This window comes from Schistocerca nitens, chromosome 1 (assembly GCF_023898315.1).
Source record: "Schistocerca nitens isolate TAMUIC-IGC-003100 chromosome 1, iqSchNite1.1, whole genome shotgun sequence".
Taxonomy (NCBI): domain Eukaryota; kingdom Metazoa; phylum Arthropoda; class Insecta; order Orthoptera; family Acrididae; genus Schistocerca; species Schistocerca nitens.
The window spans coordinates 479130550-479151852 of NC_064614.1; the positions used below are offsets into that span (position 1 = coordinate 479130550).

Genomic DNA, 21303 nt, shown 5'->3' on the forward strand with positions numbered 1-21303 from the left:
GTGGATTGTTTTTACATACGGGACGGTCAATAGTGCAATAAATTGTACCAACTACAATAAGAAGACACCACATTTGTCTTTCTTCGATTTCGTAAGGGAGGTATTCAACGGTACATTACGATACATTTTATTAACGATTCTCTTGTAACCAAGAGATATTTACTATGAATAGCTTTTTTTTAAGAATAAAAATATTCTAGTAAATAGCAGAAGATCCGACCTGTTACAGAAAGGGGTCGTCATCATACTCAACAACATGATGCTTCCTTCGGTACATTTCCGGTAAATTTAGTGAATGTGTAAAGTAGGAAACTTGTTTAGTATGCGATACCTACATAATTTAACATACAGAATTAGCCACTGCAACAGTAGCTGGAGGGAGAACCACACAGATGTGACAAAAAAACGACAAAAGCAAAAAAACTGTTTTTCCTGGCAGAGAAGAAACCAGTTCCACAAATGTTGCTGCATCTGAACCAAAAATGTCAAGATATTGAACACATTCGCTTTTGAAGTAAACTTAATTGCATTTTCATAATTAATTTTATTCAATTAGTTAGTGACATATTACATCACATTCATTAATTACATGTGTGTAATCTACACCACAGACATAGCTTTCTGCAACAGACTGAAACCAGAGCTTGTTCAGTCATTCGGAATTAGATGATTTAATGAGAGTGTTGAATATCTCTATTTGAAACAGCAGCCGTCCATTTGTACTTAGGCATTACTCTAAGATCCAACAGCTGCAGTAGGTCTACTAGAAACCATTTGCAGGAATATTCATAAAAATGGTAGTTTCTGACCCCTTTGTTGAAAAAGTGGTCAATTTAACATCAATTAACTTTAATGCTCAGCAAGAACAGTTCTTAAACAAAGGGTTTGAACATAATTTGCAATCCTGATTACAAGAGAAAATGGTCACTAGCATTGTACCTGACTTTAAAATAGTACATGAAAACATACTTGACATTAGGGAAGATGTATGTAAGTTGGCTTTTAAAGCCAGTGACCTTATAGAAAATGTAGTACAAAGTAAGACACCAAATGGAGATCTGTATGTGATGAAGTCAATTAAGAAAAAACTTAGAGGTTACAAAGATTTAATTGTCAGGGCAGACAAAGGTAGTACTGTTGGTGTCATCTATAAAAGAAATTATGTTGGTAAGACAGAAAAAAGCTTTTTCAAGAGAACAACATAACACAGTTCATCATTATCTAACTAATCCTTATAGTAAGGCTGTTAGGACGTCTCTTCTTGAATGAGGTAATATTATCAGTCCTGAGAATTTCTACAGAATAAAAGCAATGAACCCAAGAGCACCAGCACTTTGCACATAAATTAAGACCGATAAAGAGAGCTTTCAATTCGCCAGATTGTGAATTTAATAGGAAATCTGGGTGAACCCACAGTGTAGTTTTCTGCTGCAAATAATAAGTAAAGCATTTGTATACAATAAAAATTTTTCTATTTCGAATAAGAAAGAATTAATTCAAAAACTACTTCTCTCGATACAAAAAATTTGTAGACTAACATTACCGTTGACGAGATGATCGGTGTTATCCAAGCAAACCTGTGTTCTAATGGTCAATTAACTACTGATGAGATTAGAGAACTAACTTTACTTCTTAAATTGGTAACATGCTACAATTACTTTTCTTTCAATAATTCCATGTACAAGCAAGTTGACAGGCTGGCTCTGGGCAACTGTCTCGCTGGCTGTCTGGCAGAGGTTTTTGTGAACAGTTGGGTTGGGTTGGGGTTGTTTGGGGAAGGAGAACAGACAGCGAGGTCATTGGTCTCTTCAGGTTTGGGAATGATGGGGAAGGAAGTCGGCCGTGCCCTTTCAATCGCCTGGAGCGATTTAGGGAAATCACGGAAAACCTAAATCAGGATGGATGGATGTGGGATTGAACTGTCGTCCTCCCGAATGCGAGTCCAGTGTACTAACCACTGCGCCACCTCGATCGGTATTTGTGAACAGTCTAGAATGTAAATACTCTCAGCAAGCTTCTGGTCTCTCCAAAAATAATTTTATTTTATCGCCCTTATGACGACGATGTACTCATTGTACTTGATGGCCCTTTGGATAATATATCTTTAGTGAAAGATACACAGACAAAGTGCTAAATTATCTGAATGTAAAGCTTCAGCTCGCCAATAATGAAATTACTTCTGAGATCTTTCGTAAGCCAACCACCAGCGGCTCAATAACCCATGGGCCATCATGTCATCCATATCAGCACAAAATGAGTTCCCATGGAGCCATGATAGGCCACCTATATGATTTTCCTTTAACCTCAGCTGCTGTTGACCATGAACAATCCAATTTACAGTTCGTTGCTAGTAGTAATGGATATAACCCAAACATTGTTGGTAAGTTGTACAAACAAAAAGTAGACAACTGTGGTAATTTAAGAGGTGCTAACACTTAAATGCAAAAACACAGTCTGTTCTACGACCGTTCCTGGGTAGCATTTCCCGTCAGCTCCCTAGGCTGGTCAGGAAATATAAGGTTAAAATACCTTACACCACTCATGACAAAATCCAGTATCAACTTATACATAATGAGCAGCCATGTAAAGACAAATTCTCTTGTTTTACATTTATAAATTAACATACACTCAATGTCCTATTTCAGACAAAGGACAGACTGGCCGGATGTTCAGAACGATATTTTAGGAGATTATGCTCGTAAAAATGAGGCAATTACAAATAATTCTTCGTTAACTGACCAGGTAACAGCTAGCCCACACACAGAACCTGCACTAAAATATCACCGAATCATGCAGTCAAGAAGAAAAAGCTGACTTTGCTAGGAGAACTGGACATTCAAAAACCCTCTAATGTAGCTACATTCGTTAGTCTTAATGACCAACTGATTAGCAAGAATTAGACATTTTATGATGACAGTTTTTCAAAGAGTATAATTGAAACTGGCACAATTCTCCTCATAAGGATGTCAATTTACTTCTATATCCTACATTTTACATTTGACATATGGAATTTTTTTTATGCAACTTGTTTTTTTTTTAAGACAAGCTTTTCTGTCCATATTTTTCTTATGCACTTTTAATGCCAGCAGATGGCGTCTTGTTTAGATACCTTATCTCGTCTTTGAATGTTTTTAAACGTGTTTTATTGTTATCAGCTATTTTAAATATATTTTTCGTTTGGATGGACATCAACTGCCACTGTTCTATTTTATTCTTATTCACTGTGATTTCAAAAACGTAAACGCCACTTGGCGAAATTTCTGTCTTCTGTATCAGCAGTGTCCTGCTTGCTAGTCTCAAATAGTGTGCGCACATGTGGTCATGTATTCATGGACACTACAATTTCCATACAAGTATTTGTGTCAAGCTAGAAAGTGTGAACCTATCTAAGTGTGGCTACTTGCCTTCGCCAAAGATAAGAATCGGAGCCTCATTCATATTTCCACTACCAAATTGCAATTTGGCTCTTTGTTGTGAGTCTATGGCAACATCTTTGAAAATTCTTTTACTTTTGCATTTTAGGTTCACACCAAAATTTCGATTCCTTATATGAGTAATGTGTTACTCACAGTTTCTATACGTAAGTACCTGTTCGCTCTACTACTTTTACATAATTTTTTTTAATTGCTACCACCTTTTTATGCTATTTAGAACCATACCCCTAATCTGCGTTTATGTGTTCCTCCCACATAGGATTTCTGAAGATGGCTCAAAAAGGTTAAACGCGACAATAAACCTTACACTCCTTTTACAAACTGTATTGTTTTTTCTTGCCAACAGTATATTATGGCTGCTGCACCCTGACAATAAAATAGGAGGATCTTAGTAAAACAAAAAACAAAAAAGGTAACAACAAAGCTGCAGCTGCAGAAAGGAAAAATGAAGAACGAAGAGAAATAATGCCTACAAGAACTTGAGTAAGAAAAAATATGGCATCTCAACATCTGGCTGGTGATTCTTTATTCTATAGTCAAGGAAGGAGAAAAATCAAAGTTAAATATTAGTGGCGAGAAATATGAACATTGTAATCAAATAGAGACTCAGAAAGTTATCATTAAAGATAAACAAATAAAGCTCAGAATTACAATACGTGAGTAATAAAAAATGAGAAGTAGAAATACTTGCAAATGAAACATGCCCAGACATAATGTGTATAAAATTAGAATTATATTAATACCTTCAGCTGCTAACAGGCGTTGATATATATCATTGGGGACAGGTGAAAATGTGTGCCCCTACCGGGACTCAAACCCAGGATCACCTGCTTACATGGCAGACGTTCTATCCATCTGAGCCACCAAAGGCACAGGGATAGCGCGACTGCAGGGACTATCTCGCACATGCCTCCCGTGAGACCCAAATTCTCACCTTGTATGTGCACACACTACATTCGTAGTGTGGCTCAGATGGATAGAGCGTCTGCCATGTAAGCAGGACATCCCGGGTTCGAGTCCCGGTCGGGGCACAAATTCTCAATGCCCATTAGCAGCTTAAGGTATTAATGTAATTGTAATTTCGTTCTAGATGGCTGCAGGCCATGAATGGTGTCTGTTCTTTCGGACATGTCAGAAAGCACAGACACCATATCCATATAAGTATAATGTGTGTAAGTGAACATGTAATAAAAGAGAATGAAATGTACACTTTAACTGTAAAAGAGTATGTTCTTGCAAACTATTCCCACAAATCAGAATATAAGGGTGGAGGAGTAGCAATATATTTTAAACGGGTAAGAATAATGATAGCAGTATGTATGACACATACAAAAATTTACCAAAAAGTAAAGAATAAGATTCTGAAATAACATGTATTGTACACATTGAGTTAAGATTATCCTGTATGAACGGATCGCCAAGTGGTAAACTAAATACTTTCCTCAAAGAATGTCCAGTCTACTAGAAAAGACCAAAATGAAAGACTATACAACATATGGCTATTTTAATATTGATATGGGAAGAGAGAGACAAAAAGCACAAATTTGAGGAGCTGCTAATAATTACAAAGTAAAGGCAGCTATACTAAAGTCTACAAAAATACCTTTGGAAACCTAGTCAGTTATTAATAATATTGTCACTAACATGGATAGCAATGCATATACTACAAAGTTTCTACAAACAGTACTTTCTGATCATTTTGAATAGGTGTATGAATGATATGGAAATCTATACCCACAAAAAGAAGATAAAAATGTAGAAAGAGGTATCAGGCTTTTCAACGAGCAGAAGATCAACATATTTAAAGTAATGTTGAGAAAAAAACAATGGGCAGACACTCTTGAAGCTCAGGGAACACATGAATAATACAGTGCTTCTTGAAATTAATTCTGAGAAGGGTAACAAAAATTACAAAAAGAAAACAAATAAAATAGAAAGTATGAAATTGATCATTACAAAGAAAACAGGAGTTGGCAACATGCTGTATAATAACTAGATAGATACAGTAGAAAACCTAAAACATAGATGTAATAAACAAGAAAGTATCCAGATCACTGTTACCAATAAACCAAACCACTTGTTCCTGAAACCAGTACCTAAACAGGAAGTGACAACTGTTATAAAGTAGCTAAAGGCAAAAAAGTCTGCTAGACATGAAGAAGCCTCCAACGACTTAATCAAGCAGGTGACAGCAGAAATAATTACACCACTGGTGGATGCTGTCAACTGCTCATTCCATGATGGAGAATTTCCTGATAAACTTAAATTAATTAAATTAGTAACTTCATACAAAATGGGAAAGGAAGATGATTCTAACAATTACAGACCAGCGCCCTGCTTCTCCAAAATGTTAGAATTGCTCAAAAGGCTAACTGTTCACCTGGAAAAGCAGTAACTCCTGCACAGCATGGGTATCAGAAAGGGGAAGCAGCGGAAACAATAATTTAATCAATAACAGAATTTATAGCACAGGCCTTGATCAACAGAATGGTAGTCTCAAGAGTTTTTCTTGACTTATCTAACACGATTCGCATGACTAATCATGCAGTCCTAATAAAGTAAACATAGAATATTTGTATTAATGTGCCAATAGCAGTGATATGACTGTGCTAAATCTTTCCATTAATTTTGAAGCACTTCGGTAAAACACTTTCATTTCAGTCAATAATATAGCAGAGTGACTCATGGAAAACGAGTTAATCAACTATCTGACAAAAACTAAGTATATGGTTTTCTACAATAAACAAACACGTAGATGTGTTTGTAGCTGAGAAAAAAACTGGAATAAGTAACTTGAGTTAAGTTTATAGGTGCAACAATAGACTGTGGGCTAAAATGGAAGTAATGGATAAATACTGTTTCCAATAAGCTAAGCTCAGTGACATTTTAACTAAACAATAGGCTCTGTGTGCACATCAATGTCTCTTGTTCACTGTTTGTCATGGACGTTTTGAACCATACATGCAATATGGAATCACAGTATGGGGGAGCTCATCCACCACAGAAACAAAAAGAATTCATACTGCAGAAGAAAGCCATTGAAATTATATCGAAAAATAAGCAAAACGAATCTTGTAGAAACTGTTTCATAGCTCTTAATGTACTGACATTTCCATCACTTTATATATTCAAGACCACTGTGACTGCATTAAGTGATACCACAAAACTGGACTTTAATGGGACTCTTCATCCTCATTACCTACGGAACAGAGAACAATTATGGTACCTTTCATAAAGACTTAATATTTTCGAAAAAGGACCTAATTACCCTGGTATCTAGTCCATACAAGCACTGCCAAGAGACTTACAGAATGTCAAACTATGGACAAGTTTTCTGCAAATCTAAAAAAGTTTTTAATAGAAGAAGAATTCTGTTGTGAGGCTGAGTACATGAGCAGACAGTGAGCAATAGTTCATAGTATAAGTGATAAATTTTATGTATGACATTAAGAGAAAGAAGATTTAAAACTAAGTGTTAGAAAGAAAACTATAATTAATACTACTTGTGTGCAATATTAGACAACATTTTGTCACAAAATTGTATTCTTGTAGATTCTGGTGTGTGTATTGTAAATGATTATGCATTACACAACATTCTGTATAAATTGTGCAATCTATTATATGTATTATATATATTCTAGATTGAAAGGATAATGACATATCCTATGTAATAAGTACATAGCTGTACAAAAGGTAATTTATGATGCCAATAAACACCACAATCACATCAGCCCCTTACTGCAAAGTGGTCTAGATATGATCCAAATTGTAAAACAAATGCGTACTTTCTGAATGATTTTTTTCCTTATAGTAAAACATGTATGTAGTGTCTTTCGAGGTTACTAGTCCACACTGACAAGTAATTTTGAAAAAAGTTTTATTTTCCAAGATACAAGAAAAAAATTGGTTTGGGAAATTTCTGGAACACCACACACGTAAGGTACAATATCTAGCAGTTCACTGATTATTTTACTACTGTTTAACCACATGACATACTTCACTCATGTTGTCCAGTGACACATAATCTACATCAGTACTGTCTTACTCGTATGGTGTGGAACATTTTGAAACAGTTTCTGTCCTTATTCAGACAGAAATGAAATTAAAACTTCACACATTGGACAAATGATCTATCCACCCTTCAGTTGTAGAAAATCGCATAGTTGCCGATTTCCCTGTGTAGGTACATCCAAACTGATTCAAAATGTCCCATGCTGCCTATATAAAGGAATTCTGATGTAGAATATGTGCTACAGAAAAATATGGTAATGTAATAGTTATTTGATGTAGTATAGTAGTTACTTGCTGTAGTGCAGCACTCACAAAAAATAATGAACATCTTGTTATTGCACTTTACGTGCATGGTGTATCACAAATGTGGCATTCCACTGCTTTTTCAGTAGTGTGCAAGAATCCGGATTGGTCCCCAGTGAAAGCTGTCAATCAGCGATCTCCAATAATATGTATTAGGTTTGCATAGCAGGGTCACAATCGCATTCTGGAGAAGCTACTTTTCCTCACCTTTACAGCGCAGGTTTCTCGATGTGGTGTAGTGGCGAGGCAAGGCATATTATGAACGACAAGAGCTACCTGTCTTGCCCACTCCTCTTTCCAGCGATCACTTAGGCTGAATCCATTTTCATCCAAAATTGTTGCGATGTCTTGGCAGATTTGTAGAAGAGTGTTGCTATTGATCTTTTTGAGTTCACTAATGAGTGATCTCTCTGGTTGTAGATGGAGAGGAGCTAAATTGATTAGTGTAGGTAGCCATTGGGTTGGGGTTGACTTTATTGTGCTTGTTATAAGGTGCATAGTTTTAGTCGGACATTAACACAAATGATGCATGTACCGTTGACCCAAAAGTTAAAAGGTGTGTGTGAATTCCTAAGGGACCAAACTGGTGAAGGCTTCGGCCCCTAGACTTACACACTACTTAAACTAACTTACACTAAGAACAACACACACACCCATGCCTGAGGGAGGACTCGAACTTCCTGCGGGAGGGTCTGCACAATCCATGATATGGCGCCTCAAACCACACGGCCAATCAGCGTGGCACTGTTAAGCCAGAGCAGTGCATAATACTCGGCTGCTGAATAGACTAGACCTAAAGCTCAAGTCCATATCATGGTGCCTGAAGATCCCCATGAAGAGCTAACAAGTTTCTGCAAGATGTTCTTGTGAGTTCTGAGTTTGCAGCTGTGTTTGACAGATGATTCATGAAGCTCAGAGATATATCCAGGGTAACATGACTGTTGGACAGTAGTTTATACACAAAGTAATACTGAGTTCTCTGTTGGCTAACTTGTTGTTGAGGTGGAATGTAGAAACGTCTGTCTTTGTGGCTCTCTCCAACAGCAAAAATATTTCCCAATTACTTTCAAGTCCTTCTCCAAGATGTCCTCAGTGGTCTCTGTATCCTTACAACTTGCTACCAACGCCCAATCGTCGGCATATCCAATCTTCCTTCATGTGGTTTCGGGCATATCAGCTATATATAGGCTGAATAACACAGGAGCCAGAGCAGATCCCTATGGGAGGTCATTGTTTACCTTCATTTGAGTGTTAAGTCTATTACTTGGAGGCATTTATTAGACAGTATGATACTGGTCAGGTTTATAGTAGTTTTGGAGGAGATCATTTTCATGAGTTTTATAATTATGCCCTGTCTCCAAACTGTGTCACACGTTGCTGTAACGTCGATAAACACAGCTTCTATGAATTTTGTTAACGAGAGAACATTATTTGAAAACTCTGATGAAAGTGAAACAAGTCTGTACAGCTGGTATGTGTTTAAGTATATCATGACAGATCCTGTTATAGAGTGGCCTTTCCCTAAAGTTTCTAAATTACGCTAAGGAGGCAGCTGACCTATAGTTCTACGGGGAATAATTTCGTTATCCTGTTTTAAGATGGCGTTGGTCTTAGTTCTCTTAAATTGGTGGGCAACAATGCTTGTCTGCAGAATATCAGTGAAAAATCTGGCAAGCTACTTTCTTGTATTTTTATCGAAATATATAAGGAATTCGGTATGGATGTCGTCGAAACATTTGGCTTTCTCTAATTTCATTAGTTGAAGAGGTGCTGAAATTTCTTCCCTGCTTAATGGGTCAAGTAGTTGGTTTCTGTGTTGTATACTGCTTTGACGGTCTTGAGCTCTTTCTTAGCTTTGATTTAATGCTTACAGTCTTGTGCTCCTTTTGAGGAAGACACGATGTGATTAGCAACTTTATTTGGCGATACAGACTCACATACACATTCTAGCAGACTACTATCTGTTAACTCCTCAACCCATTTTTCATGTCTCACACTATCGACTTTCTGAAGTAATTCATCTGCTCTCTCTCCTGACTTCCGCTTTGCTGGAATTCCTTGTACAGGTTCTCGCCCTCAACAATCGAATCAGGGATTTACAAAATGTACATGTATTAGAAAGTCAAGTGACATATAAGAATGCGCAAATTATTAGACTCCTTACAAAGCTGTTAGATATCGTAATAAGAACAGCCAGCAACCAAAATACGTGCTTCTAATGCATGAAATATGTCGTTGTATACTCTTGCTTTCAGTTGAGCAAGTTTCAGTTTTGCACATATTTAAAAGTATTTCTTTGTGCATAAGTTGTAGCTTACGTCACTGAATCCGTAAGATTCGGCTATTTTATTTCGTAGTCGTTCATGTCTCTTGATAATTTACTAACGCTTGAAACGCAGAAATATAATATCTGTTTCTTTAATGAAGTAGAAAAATGATTAAAAACAAACATTAACTTTACGGCTTGTTTTCTAACTGCTGGGGTGCTAGTGTCATTCCATCTGTCACGTGGCAACAACTTTCACTGCAGTGAGTGTCGTGAGTGTATACAGCCCAATTCACACTATCCGTCATGTCACGTCGAAACATTCAAAAATTAACTTCAGATGGCGGCATTAACACAGGCAATCAACAGACTGTCACGTCACGTCTCGCCAACGTATCTTGAGAAGAAAGTTTTGACCAAGGAGGTTAGAAGATACGCTTAAGTTTTACCCAAAAATTGCGCTGCTATCGAATTCCGGTTTCAAACGGCTTTCTGTAGCTAGTATTATGTGAGCATCACAGATTTTCAGGAGTGCTTCAAACTCTGGCACTTTGTTGCTAATGCTTCACCGGTTAAGTACTGGGATTTCAATGCTCTCGGGTGTGAGGGGGTGCAGGGGCATTCTTTTGGATCTTACACTTACGATTCTGGGTTTCCTACAGCTGTCGTTTATGGATAGGATGGACAGTTGCCTAATATAAAGAATCCTTATGTGTACCCCACACACAATTACCTAGGTAACAGCCTCTGACATGTAGTGCTCACCTGACCCATTCAGGAAACCCTATGGTTCTCAAACTAATGGTGCAAGTCCTGGAAGTCGCAGTCTAACTTTTCACAGATCTTTGAAGTCTCTGGTTCAGTCCTTCCGCTCGACTCAGAACCTGAGGTCCACGATCTGTTCTGCGAAGAGTGCTGTAAACTGTGACCATTATTGAAACAATGTGCATAAAGCTGGTCTTCTCAACCTCCTCTGCCAGTCGCTGGAAAGAACATTCACCACAGTGCATAACGGATCATGCCTAAAAGCAATATACTTTGCTCACATATATTCTATCATCAGTTATGGCCTCAGAGCCCAGACGACAAGCATCGATTGCGCCACTGTGCACCACAACTTGCAGTTGGTTGTACCCTGTTCCCTCGATGGTTGCCTGAAGAGCTTTTCAATATGTTGGATGAGGCCCACAGGCTTATACATTGAGTGGACCTGGTGTTCTTTCCTGCCCCTTGCTGCCATTTCCCTAAAGGTTATAATTATTCGCTATATGTTCGAAGTGCCATTTAACAGACCCACTACCCTTTCGCATTTGCCTCCTCTTGATACAGGACAAATCTGGTTCCCCAAAACAGGTAAAGTGAGTCCCATTGGCTAAAAAAATGGTTCAAATCACCCTGAGCACTATGGGACTCAACATCTGAGGTCATCAGTTCCCTAGAACTTAGAGCTACTTAAACCTAACTAACCTAAGGACATCACACACATCCATGCCCGAGGCAGGATTTGAACCTGCGACCGTAGCAGTCACGTGGTTCCGGATTGAAGCCTCATTGGCTCAGTTTCAGTTTCAGTGAAAGACATTGTGTGAACGTGTAGCTTAGGGAAATTGGCGTAAAACCCTCAGTCCTCCCTGTCCCCGCCTACCCTGCTCAGGATGCCTAGATCTGCTAGTGAAGCACCGTTTGCAGTGCATCGGGCGAATAATGACATATCATTTATGTCCTACAGAGGAGATAGGATCTGCAGGAGAGGATAGAACTTGAGGTTCCTTTGGTACCAATACCACAGGTACATGGCTTTAGGCAGTACTTGTAACACACCAATTTGCAACAGTTGCGATTTCCAGATGATTACAAACGTCAACCACATTACTTTAAACTAAGCCTACTGACTATTTTTTAATCTGTTGAATTAAAAAATTACTAATTCCCTATAAGAACTGAAGCAAGTAAAGTACACATGCCGAGATTCCCATTAAGGCAGCAGAAAAACCATTGGTAAAACTTATTAGTTTCCTAAAAATTTTTAGGTTAATTATTGTTAATTTGGAAATCGATAATACAGTACTGGGTAGGCTAAATGACTCCATATTTATTTCTGTTTCATATAAAACAAAATCCAATCTCGTTGTATGGTAGTCTATGTACTCATGCCATGACAGCAGTATAATAGTTACAGAAAGGGCACAAGAAATGTTAGTAGTAGTAGCTGAAAAGGTAGTTATAGCAGTCTGCAAATGTTCAAACAGCAATAAAGAAACTCTTAATGTAAAAAAGATTAATAACATAAACTTCTATACAAAATGAAAATCTAGAACAACAAAATTTAAAGTACATAATGAAAGCGTAGTGTGTGCAGCTAGTACAAAATTTTAGGTACGTGTGTTTATCAACAATTAAAATGGGATTAACATACCATGGTACTAGGAAAAAGAATTAGCACAGCATGCTATGCCTTACAAATATTTATGTAGTGCATAATGGATCATGCCCTAAAACAATGGACTTTGTACACATACATTCTGTCATCAGTTATGGTATAATATTCTGAGGTGCAAATACTCAGAACATGGAAAATGTGTTCAGACTATAAAAACGAGCCACAAAATGGCCTATTCCATTGAGATATTAAAAAAAACGCAGTATTCTGACAATTCAAAGCAAATATGTATTTCAACTTTCATACAATAAAATTGAGTTATATTCAGCAAACAGTTCCATACATGATCCTTGAACTAGGTTCAGCGATTTCATGTACCTTGATAGTATGAAGAGGGGAAAGGCCCAAACTACCATGTTTTAGCAAGTAGTTGATATATAACAAACTGCCAAAAAAGGTCAAAAACATAAAAGAACTCAATATATTTAAACCATATATTAAAATTTGCTAAAAACCGTTTTTACTTCTTTAAAGAATTCATGTAACACAAAATTATTACTTATAAATAATCAGTATCAGCAATTACAATTACACAAAGAGCATGTAGTATGCTTGTAAGCAACACAATACATTTTAGGTTGTACTTTACTCTGTGCTATCTGAAAACAAGGTGTATTATCAGAAAAGTTTTGTAAATCATTTTCTTACTTGAAGCATGTTCTTTATGCCTTATTTAATAAATATGTAAATGGCTGTTCATTTAAACTGAGGACAATGAAATATATCGAAAACTACACTTGAATCAAAAAAAGTTATAATTCCAATTTGTTTGTTTTGGAGGGGGACAGGCAAGGCAGATTACATTCAGCTGTCTTAATCCATGGTATAGGATGTTTCTGGTTTTTATATCAATTTTATATTTGAAAACAGCCGTTTGGTTTCAACTACTGTAATTTACCATCATATGATGTAAGAAGGCCCACTACTTCTGAAGAAGATATTTTTAGAAATATCGAAACCTAGATGAAGTGATAAATAAACCTTTGGTTTACGGCTTATTGACTAATTTTTTCAACTTCTACAGATAAAAAATTATTATGGACAGTTTACCGAAAAGAGTAAAACAAAATAACAAAAGCTATTTGGTTTGGTGCTGGGGGATTGCTACCATAGTTACACTCATCGCTGTTCTATACTATAATCTAATATAAGTTGTGACAGGTAGCAAGGGAATGTAGGCCTTATGTGATTTGAAGAAGAGTGCAGTCATGATATTGTGTTGAGCCGATAACAGATGATTTGGCTCAGTCTTCACGGACGTAGTTATTATTACACTTTTTTATTTACTAAAATAATGTATGGTTCATAACAAGAGTGATTTAGAGGTGAACTGTAGAATTCACTATCTCAGTGCTACGAATAAAACTTTTCAGGCATACTATTAATCCCTGTGTAGAGATCAGAATGGAATTTTATATTCTAGTAGAAAAGTTGCTGGTAGGCAGGGAATTGAAAATCTCGACTTAGAAACAAACTGAACTGTAGCTCATTGGCCACTAACATGATGTCCAAGAATATACTGTCACGAACACGTCCAAAATTGTAGAAATATGATCTGTAAATTGTCAGAACAGAGGTACAGTACTTTGCTTGCCTTCACGAAATCATCCTTCAGGGCTGCGTAAATGCTCATGTGTGTTGGTTATCATGTCAGTCAATGTTTGTTTCGAAATCGCAATAGCAAACTCTAGATCTTTGTAGCTCATATTGCCAGGAATCTTAAATCACCTCAGCCACTCATGTGGTGAAATTTCTCTCCTCATACAATTTTCTCCGCGAATTATGAGATGTGTTGTATGCGTCAAATGACAATTATACGTTTCTAAACCCATCTTCAAATAATTACGCCAGTTGTCGAGTTCGCTCTGCAAGTCGCGAAGTAAATTAGTGTGAGAAAAATATGTAGAATGTGTTGATCTGTCTTTCTCTTTCTAACATTTCCTTGCTATTTGTTTTTTTGCAATATAAGCTGTGAATTTCTTCCATTTCTGAATAATTAAATTAACTTTGATGTTACAGTACGAGAGTGATGTCACTTATTACTGAAATTTCTTTTCTACAGCGACAGATGGTGGACGAACAGTGGGCTTTGTGGACATACCCCATCTGCATCTATCTTTAGCATGCACAGATATTTGCGCAGATATCTGCAGAGACAGATCGTTGTGTGTGGACGGGCCTTCATAACGCATTTAAATCGAGCAGTTCACATACGGTACCAAAAACGGTAGCAAATACATGTGCATGCAAAGGATAGCTGTAGATGTGGTATTTTCGCACGACCGAAGTTCGGATCTACTGCACGCCCGCCATCTGTTGGGGTAGTTGTTGTTGTTGTGGTCTTCAGTCCTGAGACTGGTTTGATGCAGCTCTCCATGCTAATCTATCCTGTGCAAGCTCCTTCATCTCCCAGTACCTACTGCAACCTACATCCTTATGAATCTGCTTAGTATATTCATCTCTTGGTCTCCCTCTATGATTTTACCCTCCACACTGCCCTCCAATACTAAATTTGTGATCCCTTGATGCCTCAGAACATGTCCTACCAACCGATCCCTTCTTCTAGTCAAGTTGTGCCACAAACTGCTCTTCTCCCCAATCCTACTCAATACCTCCCCATTAGTTACGTGATCTACCCACCTAATCTTCAACATTCTTCTGTAGCACCACATTTCGAAAGCTTCTATACTCTTCTTGTCCAAACTATTTATTGTCCATGTTTCACTTCCATACATGGCTACACTCCATACAAATACTTTCAGAAACGACTTCCTGACACTTAAATCTATACTCGATGTTAACAAATTTCTCTTCTTCAGAAACGCTTTCGTTGCCATTGCCAGTCTACATTTTATATCCTCTCTACTTCGACCATCATCAGTTATTTTGCTCCCCAAATAGCAAAACTCCTTTACTACTTTAAGTGTCTCATTTCCTAATCTAATTCCCTCAGCATCACCTGACTTAATTCGACTACATTCCATTATCCTCGTTTTGCTTTTGTTGATGTTTATCTTATATCCTCCTTTCAGGACACTGTCCGCTCCGTTCAATTGCTCTTTCAAGTCCTTTGCTGTCTCTGACAGAATTACAATATCATCAGCGAACCTCAAAGTTTTTATTTCTTCTCCCTGAATTTTTATACCTACTCCAAATTTTTCTTTTGTTTCCTTTACTGCTTGCTCAATATACAGATTGAATAACATCAGGGAGAGGCTACAACCCTGTCTCACTCCCTTCCCAACCACTGCTTCCCTTTCATGCCCCTCGACTCTTATAACTGCCATCTGGTTGCTGTACAAATTGTAAATAGCCTTTCGCTCCCTGTATTTTACCCCTGCCACCTCCAGAATTTGAAAGAGTGTTTTCCAGTCAAATCTGTTGGGGTAGGAAAAAAATTTCTGTGGCAAGCGACTACACTCTAGTACAGCAACCTCAAAGTCTATTTAATTATTCGGAAACAGAGGAAATTCTCAACATAGAACATCATGCGGCAAAACCAATTTCTGTGTTATATGAAATAAAAAGAAATATGGAATCATTTACTTTGACCAACATTACGAGTGCGAGTAGAAATCAAGCAGAATACAAGCAACATAGTTACAATACAATTCTGTGTGCAAAAACACAAGAATGCGTAATCAGGAACACAATGCGATAAAACAAGCTTCTGTTTACTACGAAACAAAAAGAAAAATGGAAGACTTTATATCACCCAATAAGAAAACGGCATGATAAACGTGCGGCACTCCAAGTGATGCAGCAACAAACCAGCGTCGTGTTACAGTACGTTCTTATGTGAGTTTCGCCGCATGCCTGAAACTGGTGGTGTAATTAGTCGACTGGTTTGCTGGTTTATATAATCTATTGATCCACACCGGTCTAAGTACTTATGGAAAGAGTCAAGATACAGTACTCAGAAACATTCTGTGCAGTACAGCTGTTCATTATTAGTAAAGGAAAGGGAAAGATTGTTCAACTCACAACTTTCGATTGAATCTCGCTGTTTCTGAGATCATCATTTTGGCACGCGTAAATAATTGCAATACCTGAGCATGGTGATCTGCTGGGTCATCACTTTAGCATGAGTAAATGATTGCGAGACCTGAGAAAGATGTTATACTGCTGTCTACGTCATCACCAGTCAATGAAACATAACATTTAAGTACCTAGGGGCCGAGTGAATAGTAATAGTAATGTATCCATCCAAGAATCATTTAACATTGGTGTAGGATTTATGAGCTTAACATACGAAAAAACTTAAATCATATAATTATATTAATGAAAGGCCAGGGCAGGAGATCGTCTGTGATCTTTTTGAAAGGACGAGTCTGCATCTGCCTGAAGTGATTTAGGATAACTCTCATCAGCGTTGCTGCACAGGCCATTGGTCTTCTCCTTGCCGAATCTGAAACCAGCGTCTTAACAAATACACAAAATCAGTTGGTTTGTACAAATGAAGGAACTAAAGAGACGAAACCTCTCTTACTTCTCAAAAGCAGTGTTGTGTTTGAGATGTAGAGAGAAAAGCGACAATAAGCCATTTAGTGAAACAGCATTTCACTTTTTTCCATGCTGACATGCTTGTATAGTGCCAGTCTGTTTCAGATATATTCTTCTGAATACCAATATGTGACTGAATCATCACTCTGTAAAACTACCAACGATTCGGCCGCCAGGCAGCTTTCATTGTGGTGTACTATGAAGGACACCTGCTATAATGACCTAGACGTCGGTAGTTTCATAGTGTTATGACGCGGTCATACAAAAGTTTTACTGAAATCAATTCCAGCTACAAAATCCTACGCTCTTATATGCCAGTAAATCATGTACACATGTAAGCTGGCTAGCATGAATTATGAGAAAATTTTTGCAGCAGCTCTCTGGTATCTTTGCTCAAAGCCCTCAATTGTCCAGTAATTCAGTTCCAGTTGCATCTGGCGTCAAACACGCGTGTGTTGTGGTGAAGTTGTCACTGTTGTGTAAATAGCGTTTGAAGAGGTGTTTGTGGTTTAGTAATCGATCAAGAAGGTGGTTGTTGATGTAGCTGAAATGTGTGAAAAGGGTATATTTTCTTTTGTTTGATATACGTTGTAGTAGTGTATATAGTTTTCCCGTTTTTGATTTGTTTCCTTTTGCAGAAAGTCATCATGTTCATTTTGGCGAGGATACGGAGACGTTTGGGAAGGATAATGAAATCATCGTGAAGTGCACAGGTTATAATACTGTTACTGCCCAGTTAGGATTTTTGAAGTTAGGTCACAAATACGAAATAAAATTTGATGTGCCATGTAGTGTTTGCGACTTCAGGCTGGCCGAGTACTTAGATGTGTCATGTTTCTCGGATATTCCAAATAAAAATTGTTACCTTATTGCCGCAGTTGTTGAGAGTGAAGCTGTGCATATTGCGGTACACCTAGTAGCTTATAAGGAGAAACTGCTAAAGGAAGAAATTCGCATTACAGAGCCTACCCGCCAGAAAGGATTTACCATTCACCTGTTGGCTAGAGTGCTAGGTGTGTTACGTTTATTTCACCAATACATTAGCCTACTACTTTTTTGTTTGTTTGCTGTGTGATGTCTGCTCGTGCGTGTCAGTTGATGTTATTTAGATAAATTTAAACTGTAACATTATAAATATTAAATAGTCCCAGTCGAATCTTAATGTAAGTCTTATAAAATTGCGTTCCTTATTTGTTGTTTGAATCGCTAATCTGAAGAGACTGTCATTTTGAATTATTGAGCTTCAAAACTTTTTGTATGTATTTGAAAGGAAAATGATGTTTCCAGAGTCGTTGCTCCATTTTCCTGTATTAAAAATAATAATAATAATAATAATAATAATTCTGCACTTTTTATGATCTGAGTAATTGAATGTATTTGTTGCCTGCAACGTTTTCATATTTTTTTTTCATTAATTTGGAAGAATCACTTTAGTCATGCTATGAGAGAAATGGTTACATTTCATTGGTTGTTCCAAAGTTACCCTGTGTTATATATCCTGTTAATGATCTCCCATCTTCAACCCTTAGACTTATATTATTAAGAAAAAAGTTATAGTATATTTACCACTAGATGCTTAGTTGTTTCTCAGACATTGCACTTGTTCGACAAGTGAGATGTTCCTGGTACAGTGTGACAACTATAATATTCCTTGTAGGAAGGCTCACTATTCACAGGGTCAGTAGATGGTATGTAGGAAGTATAAGGAATAGAAATTGTGCTATAATGTGATAGAAGCACCACCCTTCCAAGCCCCCTCCATGAAATCTTAGTAGTTGTGACACGAGTAGGACCAGTCATGTACGAAGTGCAGGAAGAATGATCACTCAAACACCTCTGTGGGCACTGTAATTAGTCCAGTGTTGTCTCTGTTGTGAATTATATCCAGAAGTATGTTTTTAGCATCTTTACCCAATAATGACCCTTGAAACTGTGTAATTTGGAGTTCATATGATAATTGGTGCCTGTCTTTTAGCATTTGCCAAATCAGGCTTGTCACAATTTCTGTCGCGTTCCCCTGTGTCAAACAAATGTGTGTTCCTTGTCCTCCATCAGTCCTGTTTGGTGTGGGCCACAAGCTTGAGCATTAATCTAAGATACGATACACAAGTGTTAAGTAAGCAGTGTCATTCGTAGATTGTCTGCGTTTGAGTGGCAATGATCTTGTTATTGATGTGGTAACAGTTTCAGATTGGTCTCTCTGCATTTCTCATTTTGTACGCGCGTGTGTGTGTGTGTGTGTGTGTGTGTGAGAGAGAGAGAGAGAGAGAGAGAGAAAGGGGTTTCACAGCAGTGTATAATATAACGTTTAATGGTCATTTTTCTGGGATTTTCAGTCAGTCATGAGGCATGAAAATGCATACGCGGCACAACACCAGTGGGGAATGCAGCCTCTTGACTGATAGGAAACCTCAGAAAAGTGACCCATTAACAGCTGTCCATTGTTGTTGAGGCTGTGTGCCACATGGCTAAAATAATAAAGGAAACGTTTGGTCAAAAGTAATGGGACTGCAAACCTAAGTTCCTATACAAGACTTACGCTTTTGTGTTGTTATACTGGCAGGTGACTGATGTATTGGCAATTTTAGCAGACTGAAAACCTGCTCATTATAATGCATTGTGTTTTTTTTCCCACCAAAGTTTTGCACAATGAAAATTTTAGTGCTGTAGATTGGTGCCTGGTTTACTTACATGGCAGAGCCAGTTGTGGTGTTAGATTCTTGTTCCTATTGGAAGATTACAGAAGTGTCCGATTCCACCCGTCTGCTTTGACCCATGACATTATCAATATGGTGGAAATGGCTATTCTAAGCGTCTCCAATATGGCACATATGATGTCACTACATACACATAGCAACAAACATGAAAATACTTACAAATAAGACAATGACATCTTCCTTCTAAAATGCAATCAAACTATTGGGACAACTGTGGGAAACTGGGGGTTTTAGGGAGGGTACAAGCTGAAAAACACACCACAATAAAAAAAAATTACAAAATCTACAGGAATCGGACATTTCCTGTGACCTATATAGGTCAACCGCGGCTGACGATACCAAAACACCAATGCCTATAGCAAAAACTATGGAAATTGGAATCAGACAGTTCCCTTGAGCACAGCTGGTGATACCGAAACACCAATACCTGCATACAAAACTACGAAAATTGGAATTAGTCATTTCCCTTGACCTACATAGGTCAACTATAACTATTGATACGAAAAAACCAACACCTACAACTACAAAAAACCAAAACCACAACACCTCAAAAGTCAAATATCCCTACATAAATTAAAACACATTCAATGCACAATAAATACACAAAGCATTACAACTTGCAAAAAATTGACCCCCCCCCCCCAAAAAAAAGAAAGAAAAATTAGTTACCACCAACAAATTAAAAAAAAAAACACACACACATGAGGGTGCCATCAGGCACAACAAGACAACATCTACAAACAACCAACTCACAAACTCCGCACCTTAATGACGTCACACACCGCAACACCCTTATGTCATGGTTCAAAGCAGACGAGTGGAATCTGATGCTTGTGTTGACCTCCTATTGGTTACAAATCTTTGAACTTTTCTCTGTTATACATCTCAAACAGATTGCATACTTTGAAAATATTTTTATTTTTAATTTTTTTTAGTGCTTACCAATTGATTTGGTTTAATTCCTGTTGGAAAGTCTTAATGAAGCAACTACTCATCATGATTGTTAATGTTCTTTAGTTGCATTTGGTGCAGGCTATATATAACCCTCTGTTAAGTGCTATTCTGCATCATATGATCACATATTATAATGAACTACTTCGAATGACTTTTTACTTGATTTATTTCAGGAAAGAACAAAGGAACTCCTTTGCTGCGTAATGGTGTCCGTTGCATAGGTGTTGAATCAATGGATGAAGATTCAGAAGCTTCTGACTGGCAAGGCTTTTGAGAAATTAATTGTAATAAAGCTCCCTCCTTAAAAATGTGCTATTGGTAAGATTATATAAATGTTTGCCTGTATTAATGAACTGATGTAAATATTTCACACATCTATTTTGTGATATCCCCTGTGGGAATATTTTTCACAGTGCTATTCAATTTGTATTTATTTTGAAGTGAAATACAAATTTAGTTTCACTTGTTACGGATTTCCAAGTTTTTTTGGAGTCAAAGTGTTGCCCTTTGTTTTTGTTACCATACATTTAAGTAAGAAGGTTTCCTTGTTAATTTATAAGATCTTAATAATCACTGACATGCTCGAGTTCACATGTGGCTGTGTTATGGCAAGTCTGTGGGAGATACATGGCCAGAAGCCAGTGCATTAAAGTTTGTGTGTGCAGGATGTAGCTT

General features: G+C 37.4%; 1 protein-coding gene across 1 annotated transcript; it reads left to right on the forward strand.

The window, feature by feature from the left end:
• Nucleotides 1–17349: 17349 nt before the first annotated feature.
• Nucleotides 17350–21101, forward strand: LOC126236106 (UPF0687 protein C20orf27 homolog). The gene is made up of 3 exons (XM_049945179.1): nt 17350–17519; nt 17596–17970; nt 20802–21101. The coding sequence occupies exons 1-3, from the start codon at nt 17507–17509 to the stop codon at nt 20900–20902; spliced, it is 489 nt and encodes a 162-aa protein (XP_049801136.1). The 5' UTR covers nt 17350–17506; the 3' UTR covers nt 20903–21101.
• The last annotated feature ends 202 nt before the right edge of the window (nt 21102–21303 follow it).